General features: G+C 41.7%; 1 protein-coding gene across 2 annotated transcripts in view; it reads left to right on the forward strand.

The window, feature by feature from the left end:
- Positions 1 to 22,827, forward strand: part of SQOR (sulfide quinone oxidoreductase) — a 49,657-nt gene that overhangs the window by 19,024 nt on the left and 7,806 nt on the right. For both annotated transcript variants that reach the window (XM_036218402.1, XM_016153196.2), the window contains exons 2-9: positions 560 to 810; positions 2,985 to 3,155; positions 7,890 to 7,943; positions 11,212 to 11,406; positions 13,001 to 13,210; positions 17,274 to 17,457; positions 21,980 to 22,047; positions 22,324 to 22,502. In XM_036218402.1, the coding sequence (XP_036074295.1) occupies positions 577 to 810; positions 2,985 to 3,155; positions 7,890 to 7,943; positions 11,212 to 11,406; positions 13,001 to 13,210; positions 17,274 to 17,457; positions 21,980 to 22,047; positions 22,324 to 22,502 (1,295 nt within the window). In that variant the 5' untranslated portion in view covers positions 560 to 576. The remainder of the gene's footprint in view (positions 1 to 559; positions 811 to 2,984; positions 3,156 to 7,889; positions 7,944 to 11,211; positions 11,407 to 13,000; positions 13,211 to 17,273; positions 17,458 to 21,979; positions 22,048 to 22,323; positions 22,503 to 22,827) is intronic.

Raw genomic sequence — 22,827 nt, forward strand, 5'->3', positions numbered from 1 at the left:
CATTGCGAGTTACTGGGCATGCAGAGCCCAGAGGCTGTGAGCAGGGCGGAAGCTCTGAGCCAGGCCGAGGCGCTGATTACCTTGGTTTGAACTCTGAGTTGCAGAAGGTGAGCTTCATGCTGAACTACTGCTTCAGTACGGGTCTGTCTGTGGACTCACACATTTTTGATGGACTCAAAAGCCAACGAGTTGAGCTATGCACCTGAGAGAGGAATGGGTGACAGCAGGATGCAACCGCAGGATGCCCTAGAATTTTTGGATAGATAAGGATGGGTACAGGCAAGCTATTAGAAATAACTTAAAAGCCTTTCCTGGTTCAAAGTCCTAGATGTCCTGACAGAAGGAGGAAGGGGAGAAATGGAAAACTTAGCTGGTTAGTTACATATCGGGCACTCTCTGGAGACTTGGGGCCACAGCCAGATGGGAAGGTGGTCCTGAGGGGAGATGGTGGGCACCAGCTGGAGCTGGCCAAATGCCAGCCCCGCTGCCTCTGGAAAGAAAATGCTTTCGTTGCATAGTGGCGCCTTCTTTACTCATAGCCTTGTCTATTCTTTTCTAGCCCGATCCAGTGTGAAGATGACCCCCTTGGTCGCTGTGGTGTCCAGCCCCCGTGCCCGGCTCTTTGCCTGCTTCCTCAGGCTGGGCGCTCAGCAGGCTGACCCACTTCAGCTGCACACAGGGGCTGGCCTAGCAGCCAAGAGCCACTATGAGGTGCTGGTGCTGGGTGGGGGCAGCGGTGGGATCACCATGGCTTCCCGTATGAAGAGGAGAGTGGGTGCAGAGAATGTGGCCATCATTGAGCCCAGTGAGGTAAGCCGCCCCCTTTGAGTGCATGTGGGCATGTGCGTGAGTATGTGTGCTAGGGGGTGGGGTGGGGATGACAGTCAGGCACTGGCTGGGTTGTCATGTCCCGGCTTAGTGTTTCTCCTTCTGGGCACAAAAAGCAGCAAGCAGTCCAAAAGGACTGGAGAAAGTAAAGGGAAGAAGAGAGAGAGGACAAATCTCCTGCCTTCTTATCTTCTTTTCTGTATTAGTTTCTTAAAGCTGCCATAACAAATTACCGCAAGCCAAGTGGCTTAAAACAATAGATAATTATTCTCTCATCGTTCTGGAAGCTAGAAGCCCCAAACCAAGGTGTTAACAGGGGTTAAGCTCCCCCTTAAGGCTGTGGCGGGGAGGGTAATCTGTCCATGCCCCTCTCGCAGCTTCCGGTGGCTGTGCACCGTCCTTGGTGTTCCTTAGCTCGTAGTTGCTTTGCTCTGTTCTTCTTCACATGGTGTCTTCACCTGACCTCCTTATCAGGACACTAGTCTTTGGATTCAGGACCCGCTCGAACCCAGTGTAACCTCATCCTAACTCGATTGCATCTGCAAAGACCCTATTTCCAAATAAGGTCACATTCCCACGTACCGGGGTTAGGACTGCAACCTACCTTCTTTGGGAGAGATGATCCAACCCACTAAACCCCCCACTTCCAATGTCATGTCTAGAGGAAAATCAATGGTCATTATACTTTTCTACCTCGTTCCAGTCTGGAGAAAGTGTGATGAGTTGAGGGGGCAGGGAGGCCTCTGGGAAGGTGTCGGTGGGTTTCAGAAATTTAAGTGCAAAGACTTATAAGCAGATTATAAGGCAGAAAAAGGCAGCAGACACCACGAGGGAAGTTGGAAATTGTAAGGCACTGTTTCATAAAAAAACACTTTAAGATTGTCCAAAAGCTTTAGAAAAATATGTAAGAGTTTTAGTGGTTTGCCTGTTTCCTAAGGAATTCGGCGTGTACCAGTTTGGAGCTGTATCCTTGGGAGGGAAAAATAAAATGGATTTGGTTCCTGTTTGGTGGGGAGTTTAGGGTGAGAACGGCACATTCCTTTTCAGAAGTCTCTCCAGTAGCGAATGAGGCTGCCCAGGCTTCGTTGCAGTCTCTGACTGGTGTGCTGTGATCTGAGAGGAGACTAGAGGGTGTTCTCTGCCACTTCCCTTTTCAGAGTAACTTTAATTCAATGACATCATTTTAAATGACAGTCATCTGGGAGCTGTGTCGGGTGGCTGTGGGGTTTATAGCTAACCCATGGACAAGGGCTACTCTTTGTAATGAGACGGGCTCCTCAGAGGCACTAGGCACAGTGCAGGAGGCCAGAATCACATCTGCCCTGTCCTACGAAGACGTGTAGGACAGGAGGAGTCTCTCGAAGGAGCTGCCAGTGGCTCAGGCAGTTGGCACGTTCCCTCCCATGTCTGGTTTAGTGATTGCCGGAACTGATGCTTATTCATAGCCTAAAAAAAAAAAAAAAAAATCCGAATGTGTGTTTTCTTTTTCTGTTGCAAATGGACTTGAAATTGTTGAGCTCTCAAAACTGGAGACCTCTGCCCCCCCGTCCTCTTGGATCACATCCATGAATGGCTGTAGGGAGATTGCAAAGCTGTTCCTCATGTTCTCTTCACCTCTCTGTGGGCTTTGGCAGTTCTGTCCAGTCAGGCATTTTGGCAGTATTGAGAGCTCTTGGTCCCTCAGTCCACTCCACGAGTAAACTGGAATTCTCAGAGGCCATTAATCCAATCTGCCCTTCAACCCTGAGTCAAGAGCTTTCACAACTAACTCAGATTGAGAGTGGACCATCTGAAGCAAGAAAACTCCAGAAAATTGTGGAAGTTTAGGCATATGTTGCATTATGGGGTAGCATTTGGTGCTTACTGGCTTTGGGTGTAAAACCTCTGAGAAAAGAGAAGAAGGGGAACAGGTCGATGGGGAATGTCTGTGTTTTCTACGGGCAGAATTCTTGTGTAGGTGACTGCCTTTCAGAGCTTAATATAATAGGAGACACCAGGGGAGGAGGGACAGGAAAGACCAGCTTGGAGACTGACTATGTGATGCTCCAAGGGCTCCAAGAAGGAGCAACTGAGAGAGTCTAGGTAATGGACCTTTAGTTATGACCCTTTTAATTAGCTTCAGATTGAAATGAATCCCCAAATACTTTGTTTTTCAGAGACATTTCTACCAGCCAATTTGGACGCTGGTGGGCGCTGGTGCAAAACAGTTGTCCTCGTCTGGTCGACCCACAGCGAGTGTGATTCCATCTGGTGTAGAGTGGATCAAAGCTAGAGTGGTTGAGCTGAACCCAGACAAGAGCTGCGTCCACACATACAGTGGCAAGGAGGTAACCCCTGGGGTCCTTTGGTTCTTGCTAATCTGAGGGCTTCTTTAGAATGCATAGCTGTTACCAGACTGGACAACTTCATGGTGAGAGGGTGATGTACGTGCATATGTGTGCATGCGTGCGTGTTTAATACAGGAGATGGGAGGGCGTGTGGTGAATGGAGGAGGGGACAGAAGGAAGGGCTGAGTGATGTTGAGTTAATAAATGAGCAACTAAGGCAAGTATCTGTAAACGCCCACTCTGCCCTGTTGCTTGACACAGTATCTTGCACCTGCACGCTTACAGATCAAATACTACTGCTGCATGTTAAAATAGCAGGCACCTTCCTCTTTTCCCCTCTGAAATAGCCAACTTCTCTACCTGGCAGCGCAACTCCCAGAGGAGGGGGATGTTAGAAAATATCCGTCCCAGTCACACTAGGGGGAGCTGTGCCAGAAAAAGGTTGGCAGCGGTCTCCAACCTTTTTGGCACCAGGGACAGCTACTCCTATGTGAATCTAATGCGGGATGATTCGAGGTGGAGCTGAGGCCGTGATGCGCTGGGGAGGGGCTGAGAATACAGATGAAACATATCTTGCTTGCCTGCTGCTCACCTCCTGCTGTAGGGCCCAGTTCCTAACAGGCCACAGACCAGTACAGGTTTGCGGCTGGGGGCAGGCGAAGAGGGGTGGGCATATGGGGACCCCTGTTGTAAGAGACAGGCATGACATTGAGGTTTGTGCCAGGGCTAAGAAAAATTGCTGTTGCTGAAGCTTGAGGCTCTTAACTGCTTAGCACCATTTAGAAATCTCCTCCCATTGCCACCGCCCAGGGATCAAAGCTTTTCAGCAACTGTTGCCCCTGTGTTTGAGGAGATGAGAGCAGGATGTTGAAACAACAGGCTCCGAAGCCATCTGCAGCGTCATGTCCTCTCCTGTGCTGCTGAGCCCATGGCAGCAGCAGGCAGTGCGGACATTATGCGGCACCCTGCCTGCTCCAGGCACCCACGGTTCTTGGGCCCCCAGGGTGTTATTGGCCTTAATACACTGCCCCCTCTCCTCCTGAATCAGGCACTCTGGCATTTAAATAGAATTGCAGAATTCGAGAGTCGGTGGCAATCTGAAAGGTTTTCAAGTTGACCCTCTTCTCTAGGCAGGAGCGCTCCTAACCTTTCCTTGGGTCATGGATCTTTTGAGCACCTGGTAAAAGCCTGTTCAAGAAAAATGCAAATATAGTCCCGACTTTGCATTAATTTTAAGGAGTTCAGAGATTCTGTGTAGCCTTTCCCTGAACACTGATCAAGATTACCTGCCTGTCTCCTGGCTTCCCTTCCCACAAATATTTATTAAGCATCTACCATAAGCTAGGTACAGTTTTAAGCACATATGAATGAACAAAAACAGACAAAAGTCATTACTGTCCTGGATTTTATATTCTAGTGGAGAAGGACATACAATAAATAATAGATATAAGCAAATTATATAGTGTGTTAGAAAGTGATAAATATTAATGAAAAATAATAGAGCCAAGTAATTGGGATTGGGACATGTCGGGGTGGGGGGTTGAATTGAAAGTTAGTTGGTATTTATATGTCTCAGGGTCAAGGAGTTCTCTAACATTATCCCTCTTCATTTCTTAGACCGATCATATGAAAGTTCTGCCTTTAATGGGTCAGAATGCACCTTCCCATAACCTTTCCTATTCTTTCTTGGGCCCCCAGGGTGTTATTGGACTGAATACCTGTCTTGTTCCTTGTTCTTCATGCAGTGTGGAGAGGACGTTTTCTCCCTTTTCTGTGGAGAAACCCCTCAGCTATTTTAAGGTGGTTCTCATAGTCTGTGTCAGTCTTCTCATCAGATAGGCTAGTCCTCCCGTCCCTACTTTCCTCAACTCTTCCTTAGATTTCAAGGTCTCCAGTCCCCTCACCCCCCTCTTTACCATGCTTTAGACATCGTCTAGTCTGTTAGTGCCTCCATGAAAGAGGCGCCTGGAACAGTGAGCAACTCTACAGAACAGCCCAGAGCAGAGTGGCACCATTCTCTCCCACAACTGGATATAGCCTAAGTTAGCATTTGCCTTTTTAGCAACAAGTTGCCACAGTGCTGATTCATGCTGGGCGTGAGGTCAGTTCAAACCTCTGGGTCATTTTTTCGCATGATCCACCCTGTCAAGTTAAGGCTTCCCCTATCCTCAAATAAGTAAATAATATTCAATATTTAGTATATAATAATTATTTATTTTAATTAAATTAAAACTTTGTTTTATCCCCCCTCTAACTCCCTCCCTGCCCCAGTTGATGAACTTCCTTATTTCCCCCAGCATCTCCAGGGGAGCAGACTGAATTAAACACAAGATTGTTCTCAGTTCACGAGATTGAACTTTGGCAACCATTTCCCTTTTCGGTCTGCTGCCAGCTCAAGGGGCCAGGAGACTTGTGTTTTATAACCCTCATCACCCCTCTGGTACAGCACTGCTTGCCTCCTTGACCAGAACCCTTTACATTACAGGAATAGCTCAGAGCCCTCTGTGGTTGCGTTTGTGCTCATCTTAAGGATCGTAAACTTGTCTTATCTCTTAAGAATGAGAGGCACTGATAGGTGTTCTCACTTCTGAGCCCTGCTTAGACTGCTCAGGCTTACACCCTTAGGGAAGTTGTCTTGTTTTAGGGCTGGGGAAGAAGTTGATAAAAACGAGTGGCACTTTCTTCCAAGATTCTTAAAGCAAAGGTATTCCATAGTCAGATATCAAAAATCTGCGTATTGCATCTCATGGTAGATATCATCTTGGTTGAATAAAGTGGATGCTCAAGAAATGTTGCTATTATTATTTTTAAAAGAATACAAAAAAGGAAAAGGAAATATTTATTGAGTGCCCACTATGAGCCAGCGTAGTTCTAGACTGATGATTGAAAGCAAGTTTGCAATCTGTGAACCCATGTCGATGCTCTTCTTTGTCTAAATTACTAAGAGGGATCTATTTAGTAGCTGGAACTAGAATTTTGAAATGGATGAACATCCTATTTATTAAGTTGTTAGTTTCAGAATTTACCTACCCCACCCCTTGTATAAAATTAGAATATTTGTCCATATTTAGCCTTCTGGCAAGGTCTGCACTTTTCTTCGCAATTGCAAAAAAGTCATGTCTACAAGTTTTTGCAATTCTTTAGAGTTTAGATCATCTAGCCTGGAAACTTGAACTCGTTCAAAGGCTTGAGGCTTGCTTTTTATTCTTTGCTACTTTAGGGTTTATTCTCCCTTAACAATTTTTTTTCACGATCTTAAGTTTATCTGTTATTACTAGTCCTAAAAAATAATCAGTGTTATGGCTTTAATAGAACCATCGAGGCACGCACAAACCGCAGGCTTTCCTTGTTGATGGCGTTCATATGTTTTATCTGTATATCTTCGCCTCCAGACCCCATGCCACCTCTGACTCAACACAGTTCGGTCAGCTGTTTAATGGGCCTGGTACATTTTCCTACAGAACAAGTAATTTCAGGGCACCCACTGTCTATGGATAGGCAAATCATATGGGTGATGATGTATGTATTATCTATCCACTTCTATAAATTATATTTTTCACAAGGAACGGGAATCAATCATCCAACCATTCATCCGTCCAACAAACGTTATGAATTCCTCGGTTTAATTTAGTGACTTTGCTGGATTCTAGGAACATAAAGAATAAGACATAACCTTTATCTTCTAGGCATGTCCGATGTAGTGAGGGAGGACCTTGTTGCCATATAACACAACAAGTGCTATAAAGCATTATGTACACTGTGCTAAGGGAGCTTCCAGAAGGGGTCAGTGGGGAGGAAGAGAGTCATAGGAAAGCCTCACTGTGGAAGTGACCATGGAGATGAGTCTTCTGGATCCCAGGGCAAGGACCCCTTCAGTGACTTGCTCCTCCTGAATCCCTTGTCTGAGCCAAGTTGTCTCGTGTCCTGGAGTCCTTTCTCTTCAACTGTGATCTGCTCAGCTTCTGTGTTCTGCTTTCCTATTTAGCAGAAGAGGGAGGTACTCACACCTGTTGTTCCTTTCTGGGCTCCTGACTTTCATTCCACTCATTCTCCATCTCCAGTTTTCTAGGCAAGTCTTTTTACTTTACATCCTTTTTGCTTATACTTTATAGCTTCAACATGTCTTCCTCATGATCCTAACTAAACCCACATTTCCATCATGATAAATATAGAGCCTTTTGCTCTCAGTATGAATAATCACAATGCTCATATTTAAAGAGGGGACTTAATATTCTAAACAGATCATTAAATAAAATCGGGTACATTGTATCACATCCTTTTCAATGACACTCAAAAGAGCAGTTTCTCAATTATGATACCGATCCATCCATATGGCAGATCAGATTTCCTTGGGATTTATACAGTACCTCATAGATTTTAAGGAAAGTTGATTGTTTTTAAGATTAGAAAGTCCTCTACCATTCCTCAACATGAAAAGATGTTAACACAAAAAGTGTGGACTCTTCACTGTGGAGTCGTAAGCCCTCAGAAACTGGGCAGGTTATACAATATTTGTGAAGCACTGAGCTGTGGGGCAACAGAGAACAGTGGCCGCGATGGCAAAAAATGGTATGTGAGTCCCTCCCTGCTGCTCTGCCCACCACCTACCCACACAAGTCATTCCCATTAAAAAATGGAAACGTGGTATTGGCCACACACATCTGGGTCCAGGGTCAGCCCTTGGACATACACCTTTTGGGTCTTGGTCTAAAATAGCATTGTTTTGTATTGCAGATCTCCTACAAATATCTTATTATTGCTCTTGGAATCCAGCTGGACTACGAGAAGGTACTGTTTTAAACTTCGTCTGTGTTCACTGGCTTACTTATGCCAAGATTAAACACTGCATTTAGTGGCTATGTATTCATTTTGACAAGAAAGATTACTAAGAAATTCTCTTCAAGTTTTATTTCTCAGCAGCATTTTTATGTTGTTGTTCTTTTAAAGTTCTCTAAGATTCTGTCAATGATAATATGATATAGCTCTTAGCTTTAATCAGAGTTAAACATGTCCATGACTTAATGGGAATTCTTGCAAAAGAACAGCCTTTTCCACACTTATAAGAAAACTACCTTTCTCTATAGGACTGAGTTGGTTGTATTACAGAGTAAATTTTCCTCTGCAAATAAGATTTAGATCATGAATTCTTAAGCAGACTTCAAGGGTTAAATACCAGCAGTTAGTCTGTCAGAAGCTGGAAGGAAGTCTGGGTTTTGCTATGTAGAGGCTGGGTTTTTTTTGGTGCAAAGTGACCGACAATATAAATACTACTTTGGAAGTTCCTCAGATCTCTTTTTTCAATGAGCTATGGAGCCAGATGCTGTCTGACAATTGTGAGATTCAAGTTTAGTTTTCTAAAACATCAGGGAGTATGTCAATAATTATTATGGTTTCCAGAACTTTGTTGGGAACTCTGGATAAATAGTTGAAGCACATAAAGTATAGTGTTACTAGGTCACAAGCTTCAGTAATGTGATACAGGCAAGGGCCTCATTTGAGTTGGTTTTCAGTAAGAGTTTTTGAAGTACGTTTTTGCATAAAAACCTAGAATTGTGACATGTGGCAGAGGGTGGTGGCAGTGTCTTGGGTGTGTTCTGCGAAGATTCAAAGAAGTCATGAGTTAGTGTGAAGGTTGGGATGAATTTGAGTCATGCCGCCATGGTCCGGAGTCTCTCATAATGACAAGCCATGGAGTAGACTATATGGAGAAAGGTGCCAATTACAACATCTGGGAGATCTGTGTCTCTTAAAAGAGTCCCAGAAGTGTTGACTTAGCCAAAATGGTGCATCTTCATGGTACTGTCTGCCTGAGAGTCCCAGTGCCAAGTAAGGAGGACCATTTAAAGGGATCAGTGCTGAGAATCCTTAGCAGCCTCTTGCAACAAACCAAGAAACAATACAATTTAAAAGTAGCTATTATTATGGAGTCTATACTATGTAGCAGGGACCATGCTAGGAATCTAATATTGATTCCTTACAACTACTTGTGAGATAGGTATTTTTCTCTCTACTTAAGAGCTGAGGAAACTGAAGCTACTCTGTTACCTAATACTCTTTGATTGCATACAATAGAAAACTACTCAGATTTTTGTAAATAAAAAGGGGACTTATTTGACGAGGATACCAAGGTGTCTGGATCTCCAGGGCAGGAATGTAGTTGGGCCTCCAGAAGGGCTGAATCTCCAGTCTGGGTTCTGTTGGACCCCAGGCAGCCTCTCTCTGCCCGGCTGTTCTTGCTTCTTTCTCCCATCAGCTCTATGGGGTCTCTACCAAGCAGTGTCCTGATCACTGGCCTGATCAGTGTGACAGGACAGTCCACAGCGCCCAGCATACAGCCTATTACTGTGCAGCCAAAGTAGGCGGTCAGATCTCATCTCTTCCTCTGACTACTCCTGCCTCTCTCTGCTTTAGAGTTCCCAGAGAAGCACCTTGGATTGGATGAGGCATCATGAACTGCCCTGTATGACCAGGTCTCACTAAAAGGAGCTTGGTTACTACCTTATGACACCTTTTCCCTTAACAATAGCTTCTTCAGACTAGAGAGAAACAATGAAGATGATAAGAGATCAGCTATTTGTTTATTGCTTGGATAGTGAGTTTTGCTTTGGGAACCAGAAAGTATGAAAGTCCTGTGGAAAGAGCCCTAGGCAGTGGTCAGGGGCCTCAGTTTCTAGTTCTGTAAGATTCTAGGTAGGTCTCTCAACCCTGTTCAACTTCAGTTTCCTTATCTGTGTCTATGGGTGAATAATATTTCCCTCCCTCAGAGGAGTACAGTCGATATCCAGTATTAGCATAGATGTGAAAATGCAGAAACATTAAAACGTAAGGTGATTTTATAATAATAAATTATTGTTGTCGAAACTGCCAATATTACAACCACTTAAACTGCAGCAGGAGTTATGATCAATAATCAGAGGAAGAGTTATAATTAACATTGAGTGTTATGGAGGAAATCGTAGGACTCTGTTTCTTTGAAAACTGAGGGATAAGTGTCAAGTGACTCTGAAGGTTGTGCCCTGTGTTATGGAAGACAGTTTGGAGAGGTTCTGGTCAGCTCATCTTATGACTGTTTTTTTTGAGGGTTTCCTGCTCTTGCTAGAAGAACTGGTGCCTGAGCCTCTTAACTCAGTCTGTGCCATCTTTACTGTATTCTGTGAATCTTCAGACATTTAAGACAAGTATCCAGTTAATCTTACTGGTAGAAATATACTAACACTGAGCACTTACTAGGTGCATGTCCTTTTTCTAAGCACTTTACACACATGGTCTCATTTACTCCCGCCAACAACCCTAAGAAGCAGTTACTTTTATCCCCATTTTGCAGATGACGAACACAAGCTTCCCAAGCCTCACTGTGCATCAGAATCACCTGGAGGACCTATTAAAACAGATTTCTGGTCTTGCCCCCAAATTCCTGATTCTGTAGATGGGGGGTGAGGCCTGAGAATGTACATTTTCAGCAAGTTCCCAGGTGGTGCTGGTGTTGCTGGTCTAGAGGCCATGATTTGAGACCCACTGGCTTAGAGATATTAGGTAATTTACCCTGGGTCACAACACTCATAAGTGGAAAAGCTTGGACTCAAGCCAGAACTGTGGGGTTCCCAAGTTCATGTTTGTAATTACCTGCTTTTACTCAGAGTTTTATTTGGTACAACCTGATGAAGGGTAATTTAAGTTTGCTCTTATCGACAGTGTGGCTCTTGGTTCTACCTGTCACTCTTCTCCTTTCCAGTAAGGCAACTGGTTCTCCTAAAATGAAATATGGCTTTTTTTTGGTCTTGACTCTGATGGTGGGAGGAGACATATTTAGATCGTGGTCTCAAGGCAGAGGGGTTCCCTTGGTCTGAGCTCAATCCGCAGCTTGACAGGTGACTCCAGGTGTTATAGCGTTGATCTTAGCAGATCCCTCACCCACTTGCCTGCTCCATTGTGTGTGAGGACTGGGGGCTAATACTTGTAATGAAATGCTTGTGAGGTTGTGAACATAGCAAAGAGCAAGGACTCTAAAGCCATTGCACTTTGGTTAACATTTTTTTCTTTGTGTGCTTTGTTGCAGATTAAAGGCCTACCTGAAGGTTTTGCCCATCCCAAAATAGGGTCTAATTATTCGTTTAAGACAGTAGAGAAGACATGGAAAGCTCTGCAGGACTTCAAGGAGGGAAATGCCATTTTTACCTTCCCAAATACTCCGATAAAGTGTGCTGGAGCCCCACAGAAGATCATGTATTTATCAGAAGCCTATTTCAGGAAGGTATGCTTCCTTTCTAGGGACAGTGACAAACGTGCTAATTCAGTGATTGCCAGAATTCTATTTTTATCCATGTCGAAATACCTTTTCTATTTTTAAATTTTATTATATGCATACAAAATTATAATCAAAGTTTATAAAATTGAAAAAAGAAGTCATAACTCAATTGTTTTAATATAGCTGCCGTCATCAATTTAACATGGCCTTCCATTTTTTTCTATGTGTTTTTTAAAACATGGTTATAATCATATTATACATATGAATTTAAATATGTTACATGTTAAATAGTTTTTATAACATACTTTTTAATGTATGTATAAGTCTACTGGGGAGATATGGTAGAGAGTATTTAAATATTTCCATATGATTAGACAGTTGTTCATTTTTACTCATAATAATATCCTCAACTGCCCCCACTCAAGTTCAAGGCTATGAATATTTTCTGGTTCTTGATATACATTTTTAGAAGTATAATAGCAAAATGCCAATTCTAAAGGCAAAAAATTGTTCACATAGAACTTCAAAACTTAGTGGAAAGAGATATTTGGATGGGATCATCTTCTCAGCATCCCTCAAACACCTTCTATGTTAGAGCAGGTATTTACAGCTCAAGAACACATGGTGTGAAGCGTGAGTAAGCTGCTCTTGCCCTCCTGCCCTTGTGTGGAATGTCACATTTGGTTTACCAAAGCGTGGTTCGACCCGAGGCAGTGGCAGAATTCAAAGCAGCCTTTGGTTCTGTAAAGGGGCAGGTGGGCAGAAGCGGAGGGGAAGATGGAACTGGAGAGGGCTTGAACGTGTGCTTGGAACCTGGCACCGGGAAGGCCTTCACCTGAGTCACATAAACCCCGTGGGGCGGGGAATGAAGGAACAGTTCAGTCGTTTCTGTTTCTGAGAAAGGCCATTCTGGGTCATGAGAATTCCAGGCTGGCACAGCCTTTGGAGGTTCATACCTATTTAAGTTCTTTCAAATAGTGAGATCCAGGTGAGCAAATCCCAAATGGAGCTGAACAAAGGAAAAGAGTAAGAGACTAGCTGTTTGTTCCCTCCTGGAAATTCTCTAATTCTTTTTTCCCAGTTCTTGGACGACCTGAGAGAAGTTTCTATTTCAGGTGTTGGACAAATACTAGCCTCTCAGAAACATAAACAGTGACTAGAGTGTATGAGCCAAGGGGACATGGGAGCTTTGTCTTGTTTGCTGCTGTCCCCTTAGCACCTAGAGCAGTATCTGGCCAACTCTGAGACTTCAGTAAATAGGTATTGAGTGAATGAAAAAAATGCATATATGAATAAGCAATCCAACTCTATTTTTACCTGGGCTTCTATTGAACAGTGCCCACCTTACCCCCCTACTCTACTGTGTACTTAGTTGTTGTATTACTGACAGAAAATAAGGAGGCAACGAATTGGTCCACACCTTCCCCCACCAGGGTATGGTGATGGAGAAAGCTGGCAAGGTCTCTTTTCAGGTCTCTTTTAATTCTTGTTTCGGTTAAACAAAAACAAAAACAAAAACAAAAACAAAAACAAAAAAACAAACACGTGGCTGGAGGAATGCGTTGATGATGGTTGTTTCTATTCTTTCTTTTTTTCTTAGACAGGGAAGCGATCCAAGGCCAATATCATTTTCAACACTTCTCTTGGAGTGATTTTTGGGGTTAAGAAGTATGCAGATGCCCTGCAGAAGATCATCAAGGAGAGGAACCTCACTGTTAACTACAAGCAAAACCTCATTGAAGTCCGAGCTGATAAACAAGAGGCTGTTTTTGAAAACCTGGACAAGCCTGGAGAGACCCAAGTGGTTTCAGTGAGTGGCAGGGTTAAGCTGTCAGCTGAAGTGTCATAGATGCAGGGGGCACCACAGACCCTGCTTCCCTGTCCTCCATCATTGTGTGCTCGGTGGGCTGGTTACAATGAGCATCTTAGGACAGTGATAGGGGAGAAGATGGACCAAAATGGGTGGGGAAGAGAATGAAGTAAGAGGCCAAGTCCATGGCAGTCGAGAAGTGTTTATCTATTGGTACCAATTGGATTTTTATCCTGTTTTGTGTCTCTACTTTTCTTGGCACGGAGTCTCTTGAAGCAGCCAAATATTTTGTAACTTTATTTACTGCCTAGAGTTCAGGAAGGGCTTCCTAAAATGCAGGATTTGGCGACTGTCTCAGTTTATGGCATGGGAGAAACAGCTCATGACAGGGTTATCTTTCATCTCTGGAAGAAGCTGTCTTTAAACATCTTTCACCTGTGCATAAAAGGAAGCACTTAAAATTCCTTGAAAGCTCTGCACCCTATATGGAAACATCTAGCCTTTGTATATCGCCTTGGCTTCTATGTGTCTGTTTCTCCTTCAGTGAGTGGGGTAGTACTTTTGGAGAGGTATGCAAAGATTAAGAACAAGATGAAAAGGTGTCTGGAGAAGACTGCATGCAAGAATCATTTGCTTATATCATTCTGGCAAGAACTGTTAGCAATGAGAAAACAGTGCACAGTCATATTTTATTTATTCACCATTTTTAGAGGAATGAAGGGTTCCATAAAAAGCAATATTGAATTGAACCAAAGACTAATCTTCTAAACATCGAAACTTCACATTTTAAGATTTTTAGCTCATGCTCTTAATGAATCTATTGCACACATCTTAACCATGGAGTGAATTGGCTAGCATTTAAAATGTTACTGATGATTCAAGGTCATAGTTTTCAAAAACTTTTATTTGGAAATAATCTCAACTTGGAGAAAGTTGAAAAAAAATAGTAAATGTATAGTATATACAGAAAACTGTATATAGCCCTTACCTCGATTCATTTAATATAGTTTTATCCCATTTGCTTTATCATTTAATTTCTCTTCCTCTCCCTTGCCCATTCCCCAAAGCATTTAAAGGTAAATTACATATATCATAACCCTTTACCCCTAAATACTTCACCGTAAATTTCCTAAGACATAGGGGTATTCTTGTGCACAACCACAGTACAGCTACCAACTCAGTAAATTTAGTGCAGATACAATATTTTAATCTAACATTTGTATTTCAGTTTTTTTTTTTTTTTTTTTTTGGTCAATAGCATTTATAGTACTTTTTCTCCTCCAGGACGGAACCCAGACTACAGTCAGGTATTGCATTTCTGTGATGTCTCTTTAGCTTCCTTTAATTTGGATCATTTTCACAGCCTTTTTTTTTTTGTCTCCTATGACACGGGCATTGAGAAATAATACAGTCCCACTCCCACCACTTTTAGTTTTTAATAGAATGTTCCGCAATTTGGATGTGTCTATATTGTGATTAGTTTCAGGCTGTGCTTTTTAGACTGAAATGCTGCATACGCAATGCTGTGTCCTTCTAGGGTAACACATTTGAAAGCACACAATGTTCCTCTTCCCCTCACTGATGATGTTCATTTCGATCATTGTTCAAAGTATGGCCCAGTTTCTCCACTGTGTAATTCTTCTTCTTCTCCCCTGCTACTAATAAGAAGTGTATGGAGAGATACTTTAAAATCATGCAGGCACCTCATTCCTCATTAAAGTTTCCCCCTGGCTTTTACATCCACTGATGATTTTTGCCTAATCCAGTCTCACTGTGGTAGTTTCAAAATGATGATTTTCTAACATTTTCTCCATGTTTACCAGTATGCTCTTGGCATTCTGTCAGTAAAAGCCCTCCCTTCTCTCTTAATTCATTATATGTTTGAACTCATAAATTCCTGTTTATTTACCCAATGGTTTATAATTCATTACGGTCCCTAATTACTTTGGTGCTCAAATTGTCCCAGATTTGGTCAAGATGTTGCCTATGTCCTTGTGACGTGTCTCCGTTGTATTTTTGAGCACTTTCTTGCTTTCTGGTATCACAGGATTTCTAGCTGATCTAGTATCTAGGTGCCCCAGCTCAGGGTCATAATTTTGAATAGCTCTTATGTAGTTATGTTCCAAGGAGCTACTGGTGGTTTAAGGCTGGTTATCACCTTACAGAAGGGTTCTCAGACCGCTCTGTTCTTTGATTTTGTATGTGTCCTTTTTGTGGTTTTCCAGCTTTTTTCTTTCCTAGTTGTCAAGAAGTTATAAGTCACTTCAGAGGTCCTTCCAGCTTCAGCTCTTTTAAATTACTGCTTGTAATTTTTTATTGGCTGGAAACAGAGATAGCTAAATGTTAAATTTTATGTAAAGTAAAAGTGAATGGGCTACAAGTGAGGGACCAAAGCATACTTTTATGAGCAAAGTATGTGAGCTTGAGTGCATGAAATTCATTTTGTTGTTTGGTCTTTTTTGCTTAGGTTCTCAGCTGTGTTGTGTTCTGGATAGTTGAGGTTGCAGATAAGGACATGGATAAATAAATGGATATTATTCTCCTAAGGGAATTGTAAAGAGAGAAGAAATTTGTGTCTCTTTTGGATTATAGGATTTAGGGGCAGATTGTCTTTCCAGACTCAATTTCACTCTTAAAATTTATATTTAATTTAAAAAAGTTACAGTTAGCATTGGGTATTACAATATTATTGTAATAGTTGTGTGTAATGTCAGATGGGTGCTAGAGTAATCGGCGGGATCACTTCATGCATTGTATAAATGTCTAACTTTTTAAAATTTAAAAGAAAGATTAAAAAATTATAGTCGACATGCAGTATTATATTAGTTTCAGGTGTACAACTTAGAGATTAGACATTTATATAACTTATAATCACCCCAATAATTCTAGTACCCATCTGACACCATAGTTATTACAATATTATTGACTATATTCCCTATGCTATACTTTACATCCCCGTGACTATTTTTGTAACTGCCAGTTTGTACTTCTTAATTTTATCTAGCAATTGCAAATTGATTCAGATGTTCACAAAAACACTTCATTAAGGTGAAAACTTTAGCATCTTAAGACAGTCTCGACCTTGCGAGAGTCAATAGTCCCCAGTTTCCATAAAGAGGCCTATGCTATCATCGGGGCTTGGCAATCACTGATGGCACTGGGAGTTGGGAAGGTGCCTTGTATTTATTCCCACTCTCAGACAATTATAAGCTTAATTAACTTTAAGGAAAAGAAAGTGCTATAAATGGTCGGTGCTCCTCTTCAGGGTAATCTTGGGTGGCTCTTTAGGAGCGTAGGTCTGAAGTTGGGTATGTTATTAAATAAAAAGAATGAAAAAGATGAACTACCAAAAGTGGAAGAGTTGTACATAAACATACAAAAAATTAAATGAGCCATCAGAATTGATCGGGATGGGTCAGTGTACTATTGCCAAGGGTAACCTTGGTAAAGATATTTGGGAGAAAAAATTCACCCTGCCTTCTACACTGTTCAGTAAACTCAATACTGAATCAGACCCCTCTCTCCTTCTCTAAAGTGCTAGCCCATATTCTTACCACCCTTTATTTTAAGTTGGTGTTTTGACGGCTTCCTTTATTTTGAGAGTTGACTCATATTTTGGAATGGCGCTTACAGACCAGCTCCTAACATGACCTTTATAAGTTTCAGGGACTCCAAGCACCTCTTTGCAGTACCAGACTTTACAAGCCAACAGCCAAGGGTCAGGGAGAGAGTAACTGAAATACACCGTCCCCTTCATTTAAATTTTAGCAATAAGAAACATCAATGGGTCCTTTCAAAATATTAGTGAAATTCACTCCAATATCTTGGATTCCCCCATGTCAACTCCCAAAGGACTCACATGGATTCAAGAGATGGTTAGTTATTTTACCACCAGACTCCAAGGAAGCTTGTAAGATCTTAGAGAAGGTATGAATCAATATAAGCACTAATCACATAGGCTCTGTCTAGCCATAGTACAGTGCATGGGTAAGGAAGATGGGGGGAGAACTTGTGGGCCTATAGAAATCCAAACACAAATTTGGATGCTCTCCTTTATTGTTAGTATGAAATGCTTCATGTTACACCACCAATGAGCCCACCAGATGTCCTCAAGAGAAGTCCTGTGGCTGATGCTGCTGGATGGGTGGACCTGGATAAAGAAACTCTGCAGCACAAGAGATACCCAAATGTGTTTGGGATTGGGGACTGCACCAACCTTCCTACGTCAAAGACTGCTGCTGCAGTGGGTAAGATAATATGTTATGTGTTTTCTTCTTTCAAAATTATGTCACCCCATGGCACTATCAGAACAAACAAAAATTTGGCACAAATAACATTCTAATGAAGAAACTTGCATGGCCTAAAAATGATTTTGACCTCTCTGACACAGAAGCAAGTTGTGAATGAAACTAATATGTAGAGAAGAGGGTTATCTGTTGAAGGCTTTGCACCAGACTAGCATGACTGCATTTGCCTTTTCTAGGTCAGACGGGTTGATTTTAGGGGAGGGTGCATTAGAGAGGGGGTACTGCTTTTTCAGCTCTCTGGAATTCTGTTATTTCTTATACTGCCACTCTCGCATCCCTGGCCTTCTTTGCCTTTGATGCGAGGAAGGTTGGCTATTTTTCTTCCGCCTGAAACACCATAAAGCTAGGGAAGCATTTGTTTCCCCAGAAAATACAAGCAAGTCAATGAATGCTTGCAGACCAGAAAATTGTTCTATTAAGACAAATACAGCGGAGCGTGCCCTGATTGGTACACGATTAAGGCCTCGGCCTGGAAAACCAAACTCTTCATTTCGATGTTATGCACTAGCAGTGATGGGTAGAATTGCCTTTTAGATTCTGTTCTCTGTGGACAGAAACTGTCTTCTCTAGATGCTGTAAAACACAGGCCTTCCTGCTGATGGGCATGGCAGTGTCTTGTGTGAATTACACACCTGTAATACATGGCTTACTTTTGCTGACAACTTGAACCAAAAAAAGCCTTTCTAGGAAACCAGCTGAATGTCTTTTTCATTATTAATAGTAATTTCTCACCAAATTTTTATTTCAAAAACCTCAAACCTATGAAAAATTTGAAAGAAACTGCAGCGAATACCCACATACTCTTAGGTATTAACCAGTTATTAATATTTTGAGACATTTGTTTTATCACCCTATGTATATTTTTTTTTTGCCAAGTCATTTGGAAGTAAGTTTTTGACATGATGCTTCACCCTCAAGTATTTCAACCTGCCTCTCCTAAGAAAAACGACTTTCTCCTCTATATGCACCAGACTATTATCACATCCAAGAAATTGAACATTGTATTATAAAATCATCTCATATATAATCCAGTTTGAATTTCTCCTGCTTTCCAAAAAATGATCTTTATTGACCCCCACCCCATCCCTTAAGTGTGCGAACCCCACAAGAAGCACACACTACACTGGTTGTTGTGTTTTTTTTTGGTTTCCTTTGATATAGAACAGCCTGCTGACATTTGTTTTTTTTTTTTTTACTTTCATGACATTGGCATTTTTGGAGTTCAAGACAGTTATCTTGTAGCATATGCCATAATTTAGAATTGTCTAGTTTAATTTTTTTTTTTTTTTTTTTTATGGTTAGAATCAGGTTATACGTTTTGGCAAGACCTTCCACCTGTGAGACTGTGTGCCTCCCACAGTGTCACCTCAGGAGCCTGTCATGTTAGTTTGTCCCGTTCTTGGTAAAGCTGCATTTTGTCACTGGGCTCTCTCCACTATAAACGTTTCTTTTCTCTTTGTGATTTATAGGTAGACTGTGGGACGAAACTTTGAATTTACATTTCTCTTAATGTAAGCCTATTGAATTCGTGTGTTGAAAAACCTGTCCTGTATGTGAGGCCCAGATGACGCAGCTTTTGGCCTACTTCAAATAAACACACTTCATTCAGTGTTCCAAATATACAATATTAAATGTGATTAAAGAAAAAGTTCCAAGTGAAAAGTCTTGCTCCCAGCCCTGCCTTCCATCTTCTCAGCTTCTGCATTCCCCCTGACCACGTAGAGAGCGTCCCCATTTTCTTTTCTTTTTTTTTTTTACAATCTGTATTCCATTTCATGGTTGTGTTGTTTCCAGCCTATTTTTATTTCGAACAGTGCTGCAGTGAATGCTCTTCTCTATATATCATTTCATATGTATGAAAGTCTGTTTGCTCTTCTCTTAGTGTCTGCGTAACAATAGTCCTAGCTTTCTCAAAGTGGATCTGTATTTCTTACTAGATTCCCCCCCCCTCCCGACCAGGGACCCCCAAGTCCTCTGAGTATTCTTAGCAATGCTTCCACAAATCTGTCCTTGGCTTTACCTGCCACCAGCCAGGTGTCTTATCTCAGTCCAGACCATCGTGCTGTTGAGAGAGAGACCTTGTCTTGCCACGTTGAGTTTACCTTTCCTGTAGCTCAGCCTCTTCTGCTTCTCTCTGCCCTTAATTACATTTTGCACAGTCCAGACCAGTTAACTGAAGGTTTGGGCATAACAAAAAGGGATTATAATACAGGAAAAAAATATCACAACTCACATATGCCTCCACCCATGCAAACTTTAAACCTGGACAATGTGGCTGCTTGTGGTATCTAAAGGACTAGCCCCTCTGCAGATGGCACTCACTGGCCATCTTCTCTTCTTTGCTCATTGGCCTCCATGCTCTGCCGCGGGGGCCTCCTTGAGTTTTCTCAGCACAGATTCTGAATTCTTTATGACCCTCAAAGGGGAATAAAGTTTTCCAGAAAGGAACTATGATCTTTAGGGATATTTTGCCCACAACGAAGACAGCCAATTAATATTTTTAGGTGTTTCAGGAAGTGATACCCGACAGAGGAAATTTGGACGCTCAGACAACTTTGTTAGAGGAAGGAGAGTTTATTAGGCCAGTGGAGCATGTGAGGCAAAAGGCATGAGCTCCTTACAGTTAGCTTTCTTACAGCTTATATATCCCTGCAGTGTTCCATACAAGGGGCCCGTGATTGCTTTGTCTGAGGGTCTATGCGCACTTCCTAACTCAGGATGGGAGGGGGAGTTTCAAGCGGAGGCTGCAAGGGGGAAGGAATTCCCAGACCACCAGCTCTGTCTATTTACAGAGTGTTAGGTATAGCAAGAGTTTCTAGAAGGCAATTTAAAGATCTATAGGGTGTGGTTAACCTACAACAGCTGAGTTGGTCATTTCTGCAAGCCCTTTCCTTTGCATTGTTTGGATGCCTCTTCTCTTATTGGCAGAGTTATTTATTCATTTTTTCAACCCCCCTCATTTCAGTAAAAAATTATTTGCTCTTTTGACTTGGGCATTAGCAAACTACAGTCTGCTGGCCAGATGCCGCCTGCTGCCTGGCTATGAATGGTTTCTACAGATGAACATTTATAATTGATTTGTTGATAGGGAACAACTAACTTTTTCTTAGCCAAAAAAGAAAAAATAAAAAGAATTCCATTCTACTCATTAGTAGACCTGTATTACCAAAACAATTGTTATATTTTGAATTTTGTTGATAAAAACTTTTTCTCCCAGTATATAATAACTTTGATTTTGCCTCTTTGCCCCTGAGGTCTAAAATTTATTTACAGAAAAAGTTTGCTGACCCCTGATTTTGGGGATGGCAAAATAGTCATTTTATTAAGCATTTTACAATATATAGGTAAAGTCTGTCCTCAAAAGTAAATCCAGCTTTCCACTTCTAGAGACACAAACTGCTTATATTTTAAAAGGGCAGTCTTTTTTTTTTTTTAATTGTATTTTTCAATCACAGTTGATATTCAGTATTTGTTTCAGGTATACAACGTAGGTATTAGACAGTTATATAATTTACAAAGTGATCACCCTGATCACTGTAGTACCCATTTGACGCCATACATAGCTAGGACAGTATTACTGACCCTTTTCCCTGTGGTGTACTTTGCATCCCTGTGACTATTTTAATAACTGAAAATTTGTACTTCTTAATCCCTTTTACCTTTTTTTGCCATCCCTCCAATCCCTTCTCGTCTGGTGACCGACCACCAATTTAAAAGGAAAGTCTTAATTATTCAAAATTGAACACAGATTGGGATTAGATGATATTAAGGAATTATTTCTAGTATTTTGGGTATAAGAATGCTATTATGTTTGTGTTTTAAAAAAATTCCTTATTTATTGGAAATATCTATAGAAATATTTATGAGTGAATTGTTATGCTGTTTGCTCTAAAAATACTCCAGGAAGAAAAGCGACATGTGTGATAGGATAGATGAGAGGAACGACAGAGTTCGAAAATTTCCATTATGAAAAAGGCAATCTCTCATTCTTGGCATCAAAAACCAAAGAACTTATCTGTCTGTCTGTCTATATTTCATCCAACCTCACATAGGGCAGTTCAATACAGAAGAAAGCTTACTGTTTTGCCTAATTGATGTACATGGGGGTACCAATCTAGACTAGGACACAGACCAAGCTGATACCCACTGAACCTTAGGAGGAGGGGGAGTGCGGATGAGATACGGCCACCCTGACAGTCCTTTTAAATTGCCAGCCTTCCTGTTAGAGAGAGCTGGCTCATTAGTTTCAGAATTATGGACACATCTGTGTGGGATGAACTGAAGAACCCCTTCTGATAGCCAGAACTTCAAATACTAAGTAGAATTGTATTCCAGTTTTAATCTAGAGGGTTGGGGAATGGACACTTGTTAACTTGTTCATATTAAAGTTATTTGCAAATTAGTTTTCATAGAAAACTAATTAGAGGCTTCTATTTTTCTGACTTTTCCATTTTTCTTATAGCTGCCCAGTCAGGAATACTTGACAGGACAATTTCTCTGATTATGAAGAATGAAAAACCAATGAAGAAGGTTTGTAGGAATCACTGTCTCAATTATCTTTCATTCTATATGAAAACAGTGTTTTCCCTCATTTTTTCTACTTTCTTAATTAGGTTTTCCAATATGGGCACTTCAATTTTTTGCTTTTAGTATTATTTTTTTTTATATAATTTCTATTTTTCACTGTAAAAAACTTAGAATATACAAAAAATTACAATTGCTTGGAGTCAATAATAAATTCTAAAATGTTAATGTAAACATCATGAAGAAAACCACTTTCCAACTCGGTCTTACATACAATTTTAGTATGATGGCTACACGTCATGTCCACTGGTGACTGGCTACAACCGTGTGATTCTTGCGGAGTTCGACTACAGCTCTCAGCCCCTGGAAACCTTCCCCTTTGACCAGAGCAAAGAGAGGCTTTCCATGTACCTCATGAAGGCCGACCTGATGCCCTTCCTGTACTGGAATATGATGCTGAGGTAAGTGCATCGTTGGGGTAGCGGCACACTTTTGGCACATTGCACCCACTCGTGCAGGGTGGTTGTTTCTAGAAGGCCTTCCAGCTTCAGGAGAAATCATGACCCAGAGCAGGACTGGCTAATGGGGTTAACCTTGCTGTGCCATTTCTCGTGGTTGAGTGATGGCAGCCTGTGCAGGATTCTGAAGCCTCAGCCATACTTGGTGGGAGAGAGGCTGCCCTGGGTGAGGGAAGGAAGCAGTAAAACATCCACCACCCACAGGGGATGCAGGCTCTTCTCTTCATTATTGGTGGTGGCCAAGTCTTCTGTCTTCCATGTTCTGATT

Source organism: Rousettus aegyptiacus, unplaced genomic scaffold, assembly GCF_014176215.1.
Source record: "Rousettus aegyptiacus isolate mRouAeg1 unplaced genomic scaffold, mRouAeg1.p scaffold_m13_p_3, whole genome shotgun sequence".
NCBI classification, from domain to species: domain Eukaryota; kingdom Metazoa; phylum Chordata; class Mammalia; order Chiroptera; family Pteropodidae; genus Rousettus; species Rousettus aegyptiacus.